The 21,588-nt window shown below is 34.3% G+C and overlaps 1 protein-coding gene across 5 annotated transcripts in view; it reads left to right on the forward strand.

Annotated features, from left to right (window-relative positions):
• Positions 1-21,588, forward strand: part of LOC143233803 (protein pangolin, isoforms A/H/I/S-like) — a 144,200-nt gene that overhangs the window by 106,242 nt on the left and 16,370 nt on the right. For 4 of the 5 annotated variants that reach the window (XM_076470489.1, XM_076470488.1, XM_076470491.1 and 1 more), the window contains 2 exons: positions 13,438-13,573; positions 17,745-17,853. In XM_076470489.1, the coding sequence (XP_076326604.1) occupies positions 13,438-13,573; positions 17,745-17,853 (245 nt within the window). The remainder of the gene's footprint in view (positions 1-13,437; positions 13,574-17,744; positions 17,854-21,588) is intronic. The other variant, XM_076470490.1, reaches the window with a different exon arrangement.

A 21,588-nucleotide genomic window follows, 5' to 3' on the forward strand; every position in this document is an offset into this window, starting at 1 on the left:
AATACACACTTATTAATGTTTGTATTTTAAGATCTAGAGAATGTGCAAAAGTTGTAGCAGTATAATTTATCCGAAATTCATCTCTACTATAAGAGGTACACATTATTTTTATTCAGAATAATGAGATCTTTCAACAGGAAAACTTTTTAAAGTGACTGAAACTAAGATCGGTTGCCAGATGTAATGACCGACAAAATACTAGTGAGTTTTTGGTGATCAGTGAAACGGGTTGAATGAGAAAACAACGCACGTATTCACACATTTTACTAACAATTACATCAACTGAATGAATACAGAAGCGTACTGCACAGGGGCGTAGATCCTGGGTGAATGGGGGTATACATCCCCCTTCATTTTAGATGGGGGTATTATGCATACAATCATCCACCCTACAGTTTGGTCTGTTGAATTGTTTTGTTGCATCACAGGCCTACAAATTGTATGTTTGTTCTTGTGATTCTCGTGTTCTTACCAATCGAATTACATAATTAGGCCTAGATGTAGGCTTTCTCAGTAGCCGAAATGTACATCTTTAATATAGGTGTACTTCTAAGCTTTTCGATCTAAGCGATAGTTCATAAGTATCAGTCAGTAGTCCTAAGTATACATGCAAGGCTTGCAAGTACTATCTCAGAATTTACCTACGTCTTGTACGTTGTGTAAGATTAAGTAAAATTCTCATCACAACAGATTTAACAGAACATGAAATTCGAAAATGTTACTCCCAAGCGTAAACTCCTGTGATCTAGATCTGGCAGGCCATTTGTAGCTTGTAGCTGCATCAATCCTATGTGTATATTGTGTGGTTTTCCTACGCCATTTGCTCTTATGCATGTCTAGCCAGTTTTATTGTCGAACGCCTTACTGTCCTTAGCTGCCGAAACCACTGATTATAGTGTACGTTTAGTGTACAGATAACGACAGGTTCGGGCCGCTCGGATCCAAACGCGTCCTACATCATCCCCCTCCGCTCCCTTTAGTCTGAGCCTCGATTTTACAACAGGGCTCATTAGACCTGTGTTTGTGGCCCTCATTAATCCATGAAATTTCAGATTATCACCGCCCTCTAATAAAGTGCTGGTGCTTTGTGGTAAAATATTGTATCTTCTTGTATAATTAGAACACAAAAGTAGCGAATTTAACGGCCTGAAGCCTCTACTCGAATTGTATTGCTAGTTTTTGTTTAGGTGTTTTTATTTCATTGATGTGCTTACAGACATTATATCACAACGTGTTTGCCTTTTGATGAGCTTTAACAGGAATATAATATATTTGTGATAGTTTAAGTATTTTTCGATAAACTTGCAATTACTTGTGTTGTAACTAGCACACATTATTGTCCCAGCGATGTCCAGGCGGTCAGTAGGCTCGGTAGTCACTGTGAGGTTCGCGCGTTCGACTTAAATACATTGTACAGTTCAGTCCTAGTTCCATTCTGTTCTGTCTTCGTACGTTGTACGTTAGAGGTTTTCAATAAAGACTATATTTTAGCCTGTTGAGTCATCTGGAAAAGAGATTCCAATTATGACAAGTAAGCGTCTGAAACTTTACGATATTAGACAGTTCTGCAAGCCAGTTACTGGTACTACAAGTGACAGTGCAGATGCAGATAATCCAACAACCACAAGCAAAGGAATAAAAACTTGCCATACAGAGGAAATACCATGCTCATCAGAGGACGAGTCTGAAAATGCTTGTGCAACTATTGCACATCATGAACCACCAGATAGTTGTGAAACAAGTTTGTGCAGTAATGAAAAATCTGACACTCCACAGATATAGTTTGGAAAGCCATATCATCCAGACGCACAACTAATACCACGACAGAAAGCAAAATCTTAAAATATTAACTTCCAGGGCAAGTGGTTTGATGAGTTTCCAGGGCTGCAGTTCGACAATCAGACTCAAAAAGTCATATGCTTTCATTGTGCCAAGGTGGAAAATAGAGGTATTTTTACAGGGAAATTGGAGAGACCAGTGGAGTATACCTTTATATCCACCGGTTTTTGCAACTGGAAAAAGGCAAAACAGAAATTTAACGAACACCAATCCTCCCCTCAGCATAGATTTGCTATGTCTTCAGAAGGTTCATTTGATGTAACTCCAGTGACTGCCCAGCTACATGATGGAAATAAGAAGCAGCAGGAAGAATACAGAAGAAGTCTAGCCAAAATATTCAGAAGTTTACGTTTCTTGCTGCGTCAAGGTGTAGCATTACGTGAACATACTGATACAGAGGGAAACTTCCTGCAGTTAATGAAACTCCTGGAAGAGGAAGATCCTGAGTTGACGGCCTACTTGTCAAAGAAAACCACATTCACATTACCCCAGGCTCAGAATGAAATTATGGAGATGTTCAGCCATCAAATACTGAGGAACATAGCACACGAAGTGCAGCAAAGTAAAATCATTGCATTAATGGTTGATGGCACTCAAGATGTTACAGGTGCCAAGCAGGAAGCAATATGTGTACGATACGTAGATGAGAACCTTGACGTCCATGAGACATTTCTTGGTTTGTACAGTGTTTCCAATACAACTGGTGAAACAATATCCTCGACTATACTTGAGGTACTGACTGGACTCAATTTACCACTGTCAGAATTAAGAGCACAAAGTTATGATGGAGCCGCTAACATGAGTGATGTGTACAGTGGATGCCAGGCAAAAATAAAAGAGAAGGATCCGTCAGCTTTGTTTTTTCGCTGCAGAGCACACAAAGCTAATTTAATAATGCAATATGCAGTTGAAGCTTGTGAATGTGTTCGAGATTCTATTCTGTGGGTACATGAACTTGGTGTCTTGCTTTAGAGGTCAGGCAAATAAAAGACAATCTTTGAAAATATTGTATCGTCAGACAGCCACAATGGTCCAGTTAAATACATCCGCCCACTGTGTCCAACACTGGTTGTGCCGCCTATCTGCAATTGCATGTGCTAATGATCACTACAGTGACATTGTTGATTCTTTGTCTGAATTAGCAAATGAAAAATCAGATGTAGCAGTGAAAGCATGAGGTCTGCTGGACAGATATGACAAAGGAAAGACAGTTTTAGGATTGTTGATGACTCAGCATCCATTAGCTGCATTAGAGGAACTAAACCGTGCATTCCAAGCAAAATCAGCGACAGTATCTGGCATGATTGAAGCATCTGCAATGACAGTTAAGCAACTGCGGGTATTGCGAACAGAGGAAAATTTCAACAAGATATTTGATGAAGCTGAGAAAAAGGTAACATCCCTAGATCTGGTGCCTATTGAACTACCACGCATTCGCAGACCCCCCAGAAGGATCACAGGTGATGGCTCAGAACACCATTCTAAAACAGCTAGAGATTACTACAGAAGCCAATATTTTGAATTTGTGGGCACAGTCATAGAACACCTGACCACTAGATTGAATGCAGACAACAATGACTTGAGGCAATATCTGGCACTTCAGAACATGATCACATCTGGCAAGATTGACAACTCGGTTATAAACTTCTATCCAGAAATCTCTGCACAACGGCTCGAGTTTCAGTTTCCCATGTTCAAAGGAACAACAAAAGCAGTATCTCCGAAAGGTGCGAAGGATGCTTACTGTAAAATGCACGAAACAAGCCAGTAGATGTTTAGTGAAGTGTTTCTTCTCATGAAAATTTAGCTTGTATGTCCAGTATCCAGCTGCGAATGTGAACGCAGCTATTCTGCATTAAGACGGTTGAAGACGTGTTTAAGGTCAACTATGTCTCAGTGCCATTTCAACCATGTGGCAGTTTGTCACACTCACAAAGATGAGGTCGATAAGATAAATTTAGAAGAGCTTTTGAAAGAATTCATAAACAGATCATCACAAAGGAGGTCTACGTTTGGGAACATGTAGACTAGAGGACTAAATGAATCTTACTTTAATGAAAAGTATGAATAATTACGTGCTGCATTGTATTGATGTGTAATTTTCAAGAGTTCACAAATACATTTTAATCATTTTTATCAAACAACATGAACAGTTTTTCAGTAGATATAAACTTATCAAGGGTAATTACTAATTTTATTAATATTTGAAAACGTAATTCATGCAATGAAAGTTATTAGTAACCTTGTCAAGTATAATGGTCATCTTTTATACTGTGCAGTGTGCAGGAATAAATTCATGTTGCAGTTAATTTGTGACACATTTGTCTTTATTCTATTAACATTTTGAATACTGTTCACAACACCTCACTTATACAAACCTACATGGAAACCTTGAAGTATCGTGGCAACAAGATTACTCTGTAACTGCATGTTTACAGCTTTCAGGTTCACGTAATCAGAGATTACCAATTTGCAAACTGAACAGTCCACATAAGTGGTTGCAAAAATTATCACCTCATCGGGTGTAAAAAATCTACGCCCCTGGTACTGCAATACTATTCTTCTTCAAACGATGTAACTACTAGCTTAGAGATGTAGAATTTGAAGGAAGACTGTTTGAAGTGCATGTGCACGCCTTGGTAAGAATGTTAGTTAATTTTATATGATGTAAATACTTTCTAGAACAATAACATTTACGGTTAATGACTGTTAGAATATAAGGACTTTTATTTACAAGTTCTCATACTTTGCTTCATTTGTTCTTATTGTTGCCATGATGATGTGCACCATTAATTATTTATTGTTCTCACCATGATGTGTACTTTGAATTCAAAGTTAATCGCCATCTTTAGATTCAGGTTTTATTCTCTATTTTTCTTTTTGTTTTCAGAGAAAATTATTATTGAACATTTTTTTGTTTACACTGAAATATATTCCAAAAAGTTTTTGTGTTGAGTTTGAATAACAATAACACTATGTAACCCAAATTTTGTTTCTGGATAGTATGTGTTAGTTCTTAATTGCTTATGTTATAAAAGTACAGAAAATAGTCATTATTCCATTCAAACTTGGCTTTTGTGACCTGGATAATGGAATTTAGAAATTAACCTATTTTCTATGTGAAAACGGGCAAATTTGCACATTTTCATTTACATAAGGTCTAAATAAAACAACATATGAATCAAGATTTAAATGTACTTATACTAAAGTTATACAAAAATGTTTAGAAATGAGTAGTTTTTCGAGATTTGCGACTGTAATGTAAATCACTTTTACGTATCAGCCCCCAGATATAATCTCGGCATTCGACTTTGTTAGACCAAGATCTCTGATCAAGCCATTGAGGTCTCTTTGGTTGGGGTAGTATGGGTTTCTCTCACCACGTGCATTTCTGATATTGTAATCTGGATCTTCAACGTCTACCTCCTCTTTTGATTTGCTGCTTTATTCTGAGGAGGCTGCTTTCTTTCTGGCGGAGTGGGTACAGGGAGCTCAGGACAGTGTGGCATTGGAGCGATGGAGATGGAAGGTCCGGATACATAATAGCAGATGCATTCTTGTCAGCTCAACGTTTGTGAGGGTCTGCCATGCAGATGTAGCAAATGCTTGAATGGTCAGTGGGTTCACGCCAAATTCTTGGAATAGCGAACTTCATGGCTCTGTTTTCCCTCTCTGTAACATCTTGCAAAAGAGCAAAATAAAATTGTTAATATGAAGAATACATTTATTTCATCCACAACTAATGTGTAAGAGGTTCATGCAAAATATTTTATATGTGATATTTTTTCTATACTATCGGAAATTTAAAAAAATAAAAGATATTTAAATTTTAAAAGGTATAAAATTTGTATAAATAAAATATTACTATTCAAGCAAGCAAAAATTGTCCGTCTTACTTTCTAGAGTTTTTTTGCAGTGCTCACAGGTAAAATAAGGTGCCCAGGGTTTGTCTTGATCCCCGACAAGCATGTCAAAATATGCTTTGTAGGCTTCACACATTTTAGCCACATACACAGCAGAATGCGTCTGGAGAATGCTTGCAGCTTTTTCATGTCATTTTTGATAAAATCAGATTGGTCTATGTGTTCACTTAGGCAGTTAGAACTAAACTGAAGTGGTGAGCTTATATATATATATATGTTACTACGGAAAGTTCTAGAAAAATCTAAAAGGTTCTTAAAAATTCTTGTAAGTTCGAGAAAATTCTTTATCAGCTACTCAGCACTGAATCTACCTGAAATGTTCTGGAAAATGGGTAAATTTGAAAAATTTCATTACCTAGGTCACAAAAGCTTAACCGGGTGTATATAATAAACTGGAAACTACTCTGATTAATTATTGTAAGTAATGTTAGTATTGTATGGAAAGCGAACTTACATCATGCAACTATTAATAGTTAATTTTTTTCACGAATTGTTAAATATATTGAAATTACAGAGCTATTAATAACATACTTTTTTATAGTTATAATGATTTAATTATTTCTATATTTGGTAGGTCCTTATAAGTTTCTTTAAAAGTTTAATAGTTTTACTTTAAGTGGTTTCTTACATGATAAATCACGCTTCGTCGTACATTATTAGGTCTTGTTTTCTTCACTCATTCGCCTAGAGGTGTTCTATGATGTACTGCGTTGATCTACCAACACCCTGCTGTCCCTTTATTTTCTATTCCTGTTTTTTCCTTTTTCTCTGCGAGGTCCGGCTTGGCCTAGCGCGTTAAGGCGTGCGCTTCGTACTCTGAGGGTCGCGGGTTCGCGCCCGAGTCGCGCCAAACATGTTCGCCCTCCCAGCCGTGGGGGCGTTATAATGTGACGGTCAATCCCACTTTTCGTTGGTAAAAGAGTAGCCCAAGAGTTGGTGATGACTAGCTGCTTTCCCTCTAGTCTTACACTGCTAAATTAGGGACGGCTAGCACAGATAGCCCTCGAGTAGCTTTGTGCGAAATTCCAAAACAAACAAACCTTTTTCTCTGAAATGTTCGGTTCGTATAATCTTCTGTGACATGTTGAAAAAAGTTTTAATTCACAGTGCATTTAAGGTTTGAAAGCCAAACAGTGGAAAATCCCTGCGTGCGTTCTTACTAAGTGAAAAATGCGGCCGTAGATTTTGGTTGTCTCGTGTTGTGTTGAATCACAGTTCAGTAGATCTTTTGTTGGTCAGCCATCAAATATATCATCATTGCTTTCATAACTCCAATAATTCAAACAATCTTAATCACCATTTCGAGTTTATTGTTTAAAGTATGTGATATTGAGGTTTGTTTGTTTTTGATTTTCGCGCAAAGCTACACAAGGGCTATCTGCGCTTCCCGTCCCTAATTTATCAGTGTAAGACTAGAGGGAAGGCAGCTAGTCATCACCACCCATTGCCAATTCTTGGGCTACTCGTTTACCAACGAATAGTGGGATTGACCGTCACATTATAACGCCCCCACGGCTGAAAGGGCGAGCATGTTTGGCGCGACGGGGATGCGAACCCGCGACCCTCAGATAACGAGTCGCATGCCTTAATACGCTTGGCCATGCCGGGCCACATGCAAAAATAAACACGAAAAAGAAAGCACATTGAAACAAGGGTAGATATTTAAAATAAATGTATAACGGTAGATCCGTTACGACAACAACCAGTAATCACATTGGTGCGTTTATAAGAAATAAAAGAAAAAAATAGTTGAAATGAAACTGATACAAATAATTCCTTCGACTATCATATTTGCTAATTTTTATTACAGAACTTATAGAAAATTCTTTATCAATAACCACTTATTTATATGTCATAAACAAATACTTTTGAGTGTATTTAGAAAAACGCTGTTTAGAATAATTTTACATCAAAGTGATTCAAAATGAATGAGCTGTATAAGCACAAACAGAAAAGCTGATTATGCCTGAAGGAGAAAGAAAAGCTTACAAAATCATAATACAAGATAAGATAGAAGAAACAAAGATAATGCCAAAAAAGAGATTATACCAAAGAAAATGCTATAAAAGAACAGGCATAAAGTATCCAATAATGTATATATATATATAGACACATACACACATAGGTAACATAACAAATCCGAGATTTGTCCGAAATAAATTATAATACGTAACATCCGTTCATCAATAGATTTCAGTGTTATTAACTTAATTGGTTACAAACAAGTAAACCCACTTATTCATACAAAGTAATTAATGTTTTCAAAACAATAAAACTCGTTCTATTTAGTTTAAATAACCAATGTCATCATAAAAACAATACAGAAGTTAATGCAAATTTACACAGAAAGTCTATTAGTCCTCTGGTTTTTACCCTGATACCCATAATATTATAATAAGAGATAATATACAGCAATAAAAGACAGAATTGGATACATTTTTGGTAGTTTCGTTCCTATGGCCCCTCGCTAGTACAGCGGGATGTCTACGGATTTACAACGCTAAAATCAGGGGTTCGATTCCCCTCGGTGGGCACAGCAGATAGCCCGATGTGGCTTTGCTATAAAAAAAAAAACACACACTCGTTCCTATGCTATCATCTCGAACACAGATCTTCTTTGTACAAAATTAACTGACCTTCATGAAAATTCTTGTCATTTAATACAATTAGAGTGTTTCCTTTATATCTATGTTATTTATGTGAGGCCCCGGCTTGGCCAGGTGGGTTAAGACGTTCGACTCGTAATCCGAGGGTCGCGGAGTCGAATCCACGTCGCACCAAACATGCTCGCCCTTTCAGCCGTGAGGGCGTTATAATGTTACGATCAATCCCACTATTCGTTGGTAAAAGATTAGCCCGAGAGTTGGCGATGGGTGGCGATGACTAGCTACCTTCCCTCTTGTCTTACACTGCTAAATTAGAGACGGCTAGCAATAACAATAAACAATTGTAAATAATTTGGTTTTGAAAAATTAAATTTAAAATATTAATACAACCATTAATAAGCCAAAATCATAAAATACTAAAATTGTATTAAATGTGAAAATACAAATGATGCAGATTAAGATATACGCAGTGATAACACTTAAAAAGTCTTCAATAAATAAATATAATTACATTTACTAATATTGGAACTTAATTAAATTATAATGACAACACAAATTTCCAGCTAAACAAGTACAAATCATTCAAAAGTGTTTTTTAAAAGAAAACAATCTATTGATCTTCATTCATTTGTTGTTTCTTTTGTCATTTATCTTCTTGAAATAATGAGAAATTATAGTTTTGAAAAAGTAAACTTGAACAAAATAAATTCGTTATGTTTGTAGTTCATTACAAAAACGATAATATTTACGTAATTCTAAAGACACAAGTCCGTTTGTCATATTGTTTACCGTTTCAGTTTTTAAGGTTCGTGATGATTAAATGTTTATACTTGCACTTTGAATCGAAGAAGTTTCTATAGCAACTGATTTTTTGTTGTGGAATAACATTCTCTAATCCTCCATCAGTGATTAATTTACACGAAACAAACTAGCTTCGTACGCTTGATTTTCTTTTCAAATTTATGGAATGAAATAAGAAAGGCACAAAAATTTATCAATGTCCTTTCTAACTGTTTCTTGATCATGCACATGGACAAAATGTTAAGAGTGAACGAATATTGCCTGGTTGTTCATTTTTTACATTGTAAGGTGGCTCACTAAACTTTACCCACCACTTCCAAAATGAAGATACAGAAGAAACCGCTTTTTCAAGTGGACTACTTGTACCTAGAGTATCATGATAATTGAGAACTCCCAACTAGAATGCTATATGGATTATAATGCGAGCCTGGAAGTTCGAACTTGAAAAGTTACTTATGTTAGGGGGGGAAGAGTTGAAGGAAATAATCAATTATTTCGGCTTGCAAGGTTACTTTGACTCTCAGTCAGTCAGATTTTAATAAGCTTGGAAATATAGCAAAACACTGAGACGAGTGTAAGACGTCTCACTTGAGACTTTAAAATTAACCAATAAAACTGCATGAGTGAAGTGACTGATTTTTCAACTCACAGTCTTAGCTATTGAACATGAACAATTAAAGTTTTATTGTTGGTAGCAAAATGGGTTTAGAAATGCTATGCAGTGAACACAAACCATTTTTTTTCACTTACCTTCAATCGTATATAAAAATTTTGATCTTAAACTTTTAAAAGGAAGATAGCTTAAGGCTGCCTCCCACTAGTACAGATTATGTCTTTGGACTTACAATGCTACAATTAGGGGTTCGAGTCCTCTCGGTGGGCTCAGCAGATAGCCCGATGTGGCTTTGTTATAAGAAAAAAAAAAACACCCGCTTAAGGCTGTATATTTTCCAAATAATACTATTCACTAAATAGCTTCCTATAAAATTCTTTACACTGTTCTTAATACCTTAATTAGAAATACTCCACATTGTTCTTAATAGCTTCATTAGAAATGTACTTGATGTGTCATAAAAAAATATATTTCATTTCACATTTGCTTTTAAGTTTGTATTTATAGTGCAGTAAATTCTTATAAAATTCTTATTAATATAAACCTTACCTGTAAACATTTTGAAAGGTATGGTTCACATTAATACGAATTTTATAAGAATTTGTTGATCAATATTAGATATACATAGTTTAGATCAACTGATTTTCAGGATGTAATTTGAGGTAACTAATTGAAAATGTTACATTTTTATCAATATCTATAATGAAAGGATTTAAGCTAACAACTTCGTTTATAGCAAATAATACTATTACATTCAGTTAGCAAAATTATTATATTTTATACTACAAGCTATGAATTAAACTTTTGAAAATAAGCCAAGGATTTGTAGAATTTTGTAAATTTTAATTTAATCAAATGATACATGCTCACACACACCTGCATATTTATTTTAAAGTGAGCATTCAAGAATAATAAATGTCACATAAGCTTACATATAAGGAATGTAAATTTTGTTATCTAACTTGAAAGCATTTTATGAAAATATAAATTTATTGATAGATAAATGAGAGAAAATTAAGGAAGTGATGTAGCATCATGCTGTTACTTTGTTTAGTTTTCTTTTTTGTCTAAAACTCCTGATTCTTCTTGCCAGTTTTAAAACAAGTCCCTAATATCTATATTCATTTTCATTGTTTTAAAGAAAAAGATACATTATGGAAATGTCTGTATTATTTTTTTATTGGCTACCACTAAATTAAATACTCAATATATGAAAAGTTATTTTAAAATTACCTTATCCAATCATTACAGCTGGATATAATATTTTTGATCTTCTTTTACAAATAAATTAAAGCTCATTGATGAGGAAAAATTGCCATTAGAAGTAAATGTAGTAAGTTAATAAAAACAAGTATTACTAGTATTGCCTTTGGAAAATTGCAGACTTATTGTTAATATGTGACTGAGAACATAGCAAGTTACAGGTTTTTTATTTTTAAAATTCATAAAGATAAAAAATACATATTTAATAATAAGCTAATGTTGCATTGTTTGTTTAAAAGTAAATAGATCAAGAATGGTTTTAAGTAAACAAATTAATATGTAAATGGTTTATTTTGTTTTCATACCATGCAATTGAATACTAGATTAGGATTAGTCCTTTATTTTTAAAACAGAGTTGTTATGTAATAACACAAAAGAGAATAAGAAAATGTTTAAAAATGGGTGAACATCTGTATTCAAAATGGATTTTCTATCGTATTTTTCCCATTTCATTGAAAACTGTCAGACCATTTGTATTGAAGAGGGGGAATAGTTTCTTTTAAACATACCTAATGAAGTGGAAAAAAGAAAGAAGCTTGGGCCAATTTTCTTGTTGTATGAAAGTTCCTGCAATGGGACAGGAGTAGTAAAATGGTTAAAGACCAGAGAAAAGGTTGGGATTTGTCAATCTGCTTCACATCTGCCTGCTGTTGCTTTTGTTTGTGGAGGAATCAAATGTATCAGCTTAGCTAATGGAGCCATGTGTGTCTTCAATACATTTCTCTCTTTGGGAGTTGTAATCCCCTATCTCTTGCCTGGGTTCCCACCTTTTGTTGTAGCCAGTACTTTTTATCGTTGTTTATAATGCTATTTGGTGAAGTGAGCTTACCAAACAACTGCAGTAGTCAGCCACTGTATGATACTAATTATCATTGCACATTGAAACACCTAATTTAAACCATCATCTATCACTGGTGAGAATTGACAACTGGCGTATTATGTAGAATTTCTACATTGGACTCACGTACAGGAGGGAGTTGTCGGGAAGATCAAAAGAATCTTGTCAGGGAATATCAGTCAACCTGCCATGCTGCCAAATGCACTGTGCAAATAATATATACTGCCTGAATTTCTATCTACTGTGGGTTAACTGATAATAATATAGAAAATAAGAGGACAATAAATGATATCAAGCAGATATCTGTGGTGCTGGTGCACATGAAATCTACATGTTAAAATGCTAATAACTTATTGATTATATCAATTAACAAAAAATAAAAGTTTATATTTGATCTTGGGTATTAGATGTACTAGTAATAAGTATTTATATTTCATGTGATGATATTAGTAGATGGATTATTTAGTATGTGGAAAGGTTTTCAGTTGACACTATTATACAAACATTTACTTTGAAGCTGTTTTCTCAAGATAATAAATTTAGCAAACTAACATCAATATTTTAAAAAGTGGGAAAATTCTGTTAAGTATAATTAATGAAAGATGTAAGGTACAAAACGTTAATTATAATCATTGGATTTTAAGTAGGTCTTCTCAGTGAATCAAAAACATTTGATAGCTTATAGTGCTGAAAAGGAGGGTTTGATGCTCAAGATGAGCAGAATACAGATAAACAATTGTGCAGTTTTGTGCATAAAAGCAAAAAACAGCAAACAAAAATAACACAAACAATATTTAAAATATTTTATTCAACTAGCTAAATTGCATTAATTTTTAAGACTTTGTATGGATACTATACACAAGTAAATACTTTTCAGAATGATTATTATTGTATTTTATTGTTACAGTTGTAAATTCCAGTGAGTAAATGAAATATTTCAAAAAAATATTTGAGCATGCTTTAATTACATCTATTCCACCTTAGAACCATATTCAAGTATGTTGCTTCTCCAATTTTTTTATCAACCCAAACGAAGGTTTTTTTTTATAGATATGAAGTACATTTCAGCATCTTTGTATTGCTAGAGCAAGTATAACAAAAGCTTTCACTTATTTCAGGACAGCTAATGATTAACTACTGAACACAGATTTGTCGATGCCAAGTGAATACATAAAAAAGTGACTTTACATGCCAAAATGTATAACATGTCTCAAAATTCATTTGCACAGTAATAATCTCTGTTTACCCACATATTTATAAATTTGGGATAATTCTCTAAGTTAACTGCATAAATTGCTTTCCCTCCACAATAGTATTTACAGAAATGAGGATTAGTGAGATAAATTTTAGAATAAATCAGAAGAAAAGAAATTGAAATTAGTTATGATAAAGTTCAGCTATGTGCAAAATATATTTTGGTATGATAAATGTGGCTATTTTAATTAAAGCAAAATTGGCGTAAGAAAATAATTTTTCTTAAGTATTTATAATCAGCTTTTATTTATTTATTCTTTTGTAGGTTGGTAATGGTCCCATTGGTTTATTCTTTCTTAGGTTGGTAATGTTCACATTGTTTCTTCAACTCATCCATCATCCCCTCTTCCTTTCATGATGTATAATCGTGATTCTTTCACACAACCACCTCCAGCACATATGGGCATCTCTCCTCTCCATATAGATCCAAAAACAGGTACATTATTTTCACTAGTAATAAAATCTAGGAAAAACTTTAATTTGACTCAACATTTTGAACCTAAATTATTCTTCAGGTGATTTTCTAAAGTAAAAAAAACAACAACACAGCATATTCGAATATTAATGAAGAAATGAAAATAATTGTCCAGAATTGGCTAAAAAAAAAAGTGTAACATAAACATATTATCTGCAACTTTTCAGGCAGAAACCTTTCTCAGGCAGCTTAAACTGTGTTGGCCCGGCATGGCCATGCGTGTTAAGGCGTTCGACTCGTAATCTGAGGGTCGCGGGTTCGAATCCCGGTCGCACCAAACATGCTCGCCCTCCCAGCCGTGGGGGCGTTATAATGTGACGGTCAATCCCACTATTTGTTGGTAAAAGAGTAGCCCAAGAGTTGGCAGTGGGTGGTGATGACTAGCTGCCTTTCCTCTAGTCTTAGACTGCTAAATTAGGAACGGCTAGCGCAGATAGCTCTCGAGTAGCTTTGCGCAAAATTCAAAACAAACAAACAATTAAACTGTGTTGCATAGAAATCGCATAGTTATTTCTATCACTTTAATACCTGTTTTCTATTTTTAAGACTGCTTATAGAACCGCTTCAAGAATTTTTCATCTAACAATATATTGATTAACGCGCTCCACGAAAAACGTATGTTCGTAATTTAAATCTCTTTATATTATTTAACTTTTCAACAAATTTGTCTGAACCTTTTTTTCTATGTAACACGGTTTAATCTGCGTGACGACGCGCTTCTGCCCGAAATTTTGCAAATAATAATAAAGTGTTTGTTATAATGTGAGTTTTATCAGTTTTTAAATTTTTCCGCGTCCTACGGTCTTTTCTATTGTACGTCACTAAAAAAAGTAACAACAGGAGAACTTGCGAAACATTGTTTGGAGTGTTATGTAACAATATTAGAGAGCCCGAGTCCGGCATGGCCAAGCGTGTTAAGGCGTTCGACTCGTAATCCGAGGGTCATGGGTTCGAATCCCAGTCGCTCCAAACATGCTCGCCCTCCCAGCCGTGGAGGCGTTATAATGTGACGGTCAATCCCACTATTCGTTGGTAAAAGAGCAGCCCAAGAGTTGGCGGTGGGTGGTGATGACTAGCTGCTTTCCCTCTAGTCTTACATTGCTAAATTAGTGACGGCTAGCGCAGACAGCCCTCGAGTAGCTTTGCGCGAAATTCAAAAACAACCAACCAAAGAAACAAACAATACTAGAAAATAAGTTGTAAATAAATGACGTAAGTAAAAGAGAAGTAGAAAAAAGTGTAAAGAAATAATAAAGCTCATACGTGAAAGGTAATACTGAAAAAAGGTGGAGGATCTCAAAAGTTACAAGACAGTAAATTTATCGTTTTAAACAAATAGAGATTTATACCTAGAGTATAAATAAAGCGTTGTTCATCGCATTAACGTAAATAACGGTTTGTTGATGTAAATCTTACAACAAATCTGAGACGAGAAAAGTCATATGTGTGAACACTGTCTTGAGATTAGTAAGTTGAGATTACATTTTTAATACGTATCGTCTGTGTTCACAAGATGTGTCACTGATTTATCACTATTTTAATTAATGTACAGCAAGTTGCAAATGTCACAGAAATAGTGTATAATATATTCTGATAAATATGTAAAAATATTTCTAATACAAAAATGATTTTTAGGAAATGTCACTGAGATTCGATTATCAATGTATCGACAAGTTACACAATGATGTCAGGAGAGTTGAGTATAGTTAGTAAAGTTAACGTGAACAAAGGAACCCCGAAGTTGTTTGTATCTAAAAGCGATAACAATTTGTTCAGTGTAAGTACTCTTAGTGTCAGTATTAGTTTGAAGACTGAGAAAATTTCATAGTTATATATAACCAATCTTAGTAAGATAACATTGGGTAAATGTATCCGGTGGTTAACCATGCAACTCAGAACAAAACCGACTGTTTTAATAGGATTAAATTGGGAAAATGTTTGCAGTGGTTATTGGAGCAACTCAAAATGAAACTGATAATCTTAGGTGTTTACAGTGGTTAATTGGTTTGGTTTGAATTTCGCGCAAAGCTACTCGAGGGCTATCTGCGCTAGCCGTTCCTAATTTAGCAGTATAAGACTAGAGGGAAGGCAGCTAGCTAGTCATCACCACCAACCGCCAACTCTTGAGCTACTCTTTTACCAACCGAAAATGGAATTGACCGTCACATTATAACGCTCACACAGCTAAAAGAGTAAACATGTTTGGTGTGACGGGGATTCGAACCCGTGCTCCTCGGATTACGAGTCAAGTGCATTAACCACCTGGCCATGCAGGGCCTGAGTTGTAACCTTTAACTCTTTTGGTTTCAAGGTATTGCAGAGTTGTGCCTGATATAACTTTTATATATCAGGAAATTAAGGCCTTGAGAAAAAATTCCACATAGTTTAAACAGTAAATTCTGCTTAATCGACATAACATTTAAATGGTTTGGAAACGTTTAGAAAATTTGTCATCCAGAATATATTTTGCTGGATTCCCAGATGTATTTAAAATAGGTATAAAATATATTTGTTTCTCGTATTTTCTCCACTAACGTTCACACATACATTCTTTTGTTTTAAATATCACTACGGTAATATTATTGTGTTTTAAGCTATTGACTGTGGCTCAGTGGTTTATAACGCTAAAAAACTTGAGCTCCATTCCTGCGGTGGAAACAGAATAGTTAATCAATCTACCCATACTACAGCTTTTCACTTTAAATGAAAATTAAAATGTATTAAGTTTCAATGAACTTCTACTGATCTGGTACGAAGTCAGAAAAATAAAGTTAATAGAATGTATTTTTTACTGCTCTACAAATATAATATTACAAATAGTAATTTACTTAAGTGACTTGACGTGTATCTTTTTTAATATTTGAATATATATATATATACGTAATTAAAAGTTTTGTGTTGTGTTGATATATTGATTATTGCGATAAAAATATTGAAATTTGGAATCTTAATTTGGTTCATGACAAATTCGTATCAATAGCTTGTTTCATTTCAAAATTAAATAAAATTCCCATCTATTTTACACAAACCTCTTTTACAACTTTACGAATGAAAAGAGACGCACGGAATATTCCCAAAACCAGGTGTAATAGTCAAATAAATATTTTATTCAGTATTAATTGTTTTATAGTTTTGCGAATTTAACTACTAGTGGAATATTTTACGATTTACTCAACTCATAGAAAGTATTTTGATGATCATTGGTATTTTTAAGTTTAGCGACGCTTTATTCACACGAAGACTAAAGGGACAGCTCAGATCACCCTATGGTTCAGGTGTAACCTGATGCATGTTGAACTGCTAACCAGAGAGAGGGAAACCAAACATCAGCATCTACTGATTCGTGGACTCTTGTTTGTTTTACTTAGACTGTACAATAGGATTTAATGTCATTCATATAACGCATGGACAGCACGAAACGCGGAGAATGTTCAGTGGCATCGTAACGCAAACTTTAATTCGACCTTTCGTTTAGCAGACCAGCGCACAAACCACTAGGACATAAATAATCCATTGTTAGATTAGCGATAAAAAATAACAAACAAGCACTAATTTTTTATCATGTAATATATTTTTAGTATAATATAACTTTAACCACTAAACAATTCACTATTAATTTTTGGTTCATTTAGATTCATAAATTTTGACGTGAAACTATTTTGCTTCATGGTTATAGTTGTGGTTATTGTAGTTTTCATTAAAGTTTACAGATTTAACACACTTTTTACCACATAATAAGGTAAAACGTGGTAAGATAGTTTAAACTTTTAATTTAACTACAATACTCATTATTTTCGTAGAACATTATTTCGGACGTAGACAGCGTCGACGTAGACGTACGAGGAGGGAAGGCTGGGGGCAAAATACTAATAGTAGGGTAAAATTAGAAAATGACGATATGGTGATTCGGGCGAGTTTTATTTTCATTCTGGAAAACTCATTACCTAATTTGGAAAAAAACTGTGTAGTCCACTCTGAAAAATTCTCCGCACACCTGTGAACAGCGAGCTTGTTGTACGTATATCCTTTATTTTGAATTCTAATTAGAAAAAAGAAGTACATCCTAACGACTTCTAACTAAATCTATGGCACAAAATAATAATTAGAAAATTGTTGATTGTTATAATTCCAGTTGCTTCACTATCTCCAAGGATTCCCCGAACTCCGATATATCCGATACCCGGACCTCGACAGTATCCTCACCCCGTATTTAGCTCCGATTTTACACAACAATTTCAGTGGTATGTATCAAAAATTTTGTATTCGAATATCAAGCATGCGCGTTGCGTGTAGAAACGAAATTTATTAATAGAGTATTAAACGATTGAATTTTATCGTTGCGTTCTTTCTATGTTAATTATATTTGTGCGTAAGATTTAAACGTTCCAACTTCTCTCAAGTAATATCCAATAATTCAACGGCATCGGTTACGAATCAATATGAATATGACCTGTTGCTGCTCTTAAATTCTTAGTACACAGTATGTAGGTAAGCTGTTCAGTACATTGAACCTTTAAAGATAAAATATGTGCCTGTGAAGGTTTTGATTAATCAAGGACGCCATAAAATATTAACAGTGAATTAGTCCAATTTACGTGTTGAGTTTCATATAAAATATATATCTCGCACTTAGGAAACAAAACTCTTTTTCGTAACTAATTGATTCGGAATTTAAAAAAACAAAACAAAACGGAATTATTATATTTCTGTTATTATCGATCAGTTTTATCCGGTGTAAATTTGTTTTTGGTGTTGTATATAAGATTTGTAACGCTCATTTGTAAATACACATATTTTTTTACAATATTTGAATATTTGTATCTTGTCTTAATAGACCGGAAATTAAGAGCCTGCCTAGAAATATTTTTACCGCAACCAAGTGGACAGAAAAGATTTGATGGTAGATTTGGGTAGAATAGACATTTTTGTTCACTGCACAAGCTGCAGTGTAGCAAACTGTGGTGTCAGTTTTTTTTACAGAAGTCATTTTCCAATATGGCCACCATCATGATCATGATTTCACGCATTTGATCATTACTTCTGTTTCTGATGAAACTTGAGTGTGGTTTCAAACCTTAATCAATTGTATTTAACCTAAGGACTCACGAGAATGCAGAACTGAACATAAAAAATTGAAAATATTTATAGATTATATTTGAAAATGGCCGCCATTTTTAGGTAAATATTGTTTTTTAATGAAATTTGTTCAAAAATCCAATTTCTATCTTTAAATGATGTCAAGTAGTGGATAGTTTGGGCCAAATATCACATGATAATTACACATATTTTAAATAAAAAGAAAAGTTAAAAACGTAAACGTTTAAACAATCATTTAATACGATTCAAATTACTCAATAAGATATCTTATTCTAAACCGCTAAACGTTATCGCGTGACATTATAAATCATAATAATTATTTAACTTTAAAATGTAACTGTATTTAATTATTTTGAATACATCCATAATCTGACATCCAGACACAAAAATCATTCATGAAGTGTGCTTTTAAAGGGATCCTTTTAAAAACGGAATGGCAACAGTGGCTTATATTTTCAGTAAAACATTAATGACTGTTTCATCTAATAAGCGTATTTTAAAAAGAACTTGAGAAAATATGATTACTATTTGTTAGATTTTGTACGTTTGGAATTCACATGTTATCGATATGAGATATACTCTAAATAATATGGATATATGTTACAACTGCTCCGTCTGCCTCGTCAGAAATTTCTTCCATCCTCTAGCAGGGTTTAAACATTGTTTACTACTCCATACATTTCAGATTTTTCATTTGTCTGACTCTTTTGACAAAAAAATCAGTACCATCTTTCATATGCTATGTTATCTGAAACATTGGTATCTTCATACAGTTGGCGCACGATGGATTCATTCTTTGTCGTCATATCACCTGAGATTTCAACTTAGAGATTTCTACTTGGCCCAGGATCATTTTGTCATCATTGTAAACACAGAGTAATCTGAAGTGCTTCTTTTCCGAATACCACTTAGTGGAATTATAGACTCACAACCAGTGAGGACATGGAAACTGGATAAAGCGTCAAACTTGCTCTTCCCATATAATCTGCTTTCAGGTGACATGATATATATCTGAGCTTTTCCTTGACATAAGTGCGAAGCTACAATTCCACACATCTCAAACCTTTAAAGAGAAACACGCAGAGCATACATACGTCAGTATCCGAGGACCAAACAATTATACGACTGTGGCTTAGAAATGAATTCCCAGCATGTAATAGCATTCTCGTTTCAGCCTCTTTGTGACCTGACAATGTGAGCCCGATTGTTACTGGTGACTGCACGTTCTGCCCCAGTGAACACCACTTCTCACATTAAAATTTAATACATTGCTCTTGTTTCTGGAGTTTTCAAGGAATTTTACCTACTGCTTTGGATTTGGTGCCTTTGTACTTGTAGTGAAGATTTCCATTGCTGAGTGAGCTTCTCTTCTAAGTCTTTAACCACTCTTGATGCTTGTATGGTGGTGTTGGTCAAACATAACATATTTTCTGTTGCACTCATTCTGTAGAAAGGCTTGGAGCATGTCAAAGTGCACCTGTTCCAATTCGCTAAAAGTACGTGCATTTACATCCCAAACCATATGAATCTGTACTACTGTATTAAAAAATATTGGTTGTATTAATGTCTGATTGTGGTGGTGGTAATATATTAAGAGTATTAATTACTTTCTTCAACTCTTCTAATAAAACACTTTTAATACCTTTCCTCAAGCAGCCATCTAGATGTGTCAAAGCATAAGGAAGAGGAGAAAGTGCAAAACTAAGTACGTCAATCAGATTGACATCGCGTCCCTTTGAAGCAGTGATCAATAAGTTGCTTTTACTATTATGTTTTTAAAGAGATCCCTTCCGTTTTATGCTGTAGCGTAATTCATGAATGGTTTTATATCTAGATGCCAGATTATGCCGGTATTTGTAAACAATTTAATACGCATACACCTGAAAGTTAAATGATTATTATGATTTATAATGTCATCTGATAACGCCTTGTGACCAGCGGTTTAAAATAAAATTTTATTGTAGAAATTTTAAATCATATTAAATGATTGTTTAATTTTTTAAGTTTTTACTTCTCTTTTTATTTTAGATGTCTACTGTAGGACAGCTGTAACTCTTCGGATTTACAATGCTAAATTTAAGGATTTGATTCACCTTGATGGACACAGCAGATAGCTTCATGTGGCTTTGCAATAAGAAAACACACATATACTTAGTCAAGATATACTTAATTATCGTATGGTGTTTGGCTAAACCTAGCCAATACTTGATATAATTTGAGGTTAGAAATAAGATTTTTGTACAAATTTGACCGAAAATACAATACTTACCCATAAATGGAAGCTATTTTGAAATAGGATCTGTATATTTTCAATTTTTATCTTGAGTTATGCATCCTCGCGGGTCCTGAAGACAAATTCAATTGATTTTGGTTTGAAACACATCAAATTTTTATCTAGAACAAAAGTTAATGGTCAAATACGTGAAATCACCATACAGATAGTGGATATATTGGAAAATGGCTTCTATAAAAAGCTCACACCACAATTTGCCTCCATTGTTAGTTGTAAAGTAAACAGGATGTAAACACTCTGCCCAAATCAGCCATCAAACCTATTCTATACATTCGGTTTCATAAACTTCGTTAGAGCAGATACACAGAATGATTCTCAGTCTGTAAGAGCTTTGGGTTTGGTTTGGTTTGTTTTGAATTTCGTGCAAAGCTACACGAGGGCTATCTGCGCTAGCTATCTCTAATTTAGCAGTGTAAGACTAGAGAGAAGGCAGCTGGTCATCATTTCCCACCGCCAACTTTTGGACCACTCTTTTACCAATGAATAGTGTGATTGACCTAACATTGTAACGTTCCCACGGCTGAAAGGGCGAGTATGTTTGGTAAGAGCTTTAGGAATAGGAATATGAATAATTGCATACATTCCC

The sequence above is a fragment of the Tachypleus tridentatus genome, chromosome 12 (assembly GCF_004210375.1).
Source record: "Tachypleus tridentatus isolate NWPU-2018 chromosome 12, ASM421037v1, whole genome shotgun sequence".
Lineage (NCBI taxonomy): Eukaryota > Metazoa > Arthropoda > Merostomata > Xiphosura > Limulidae > Tachypleus > Tachypleus tridentatus.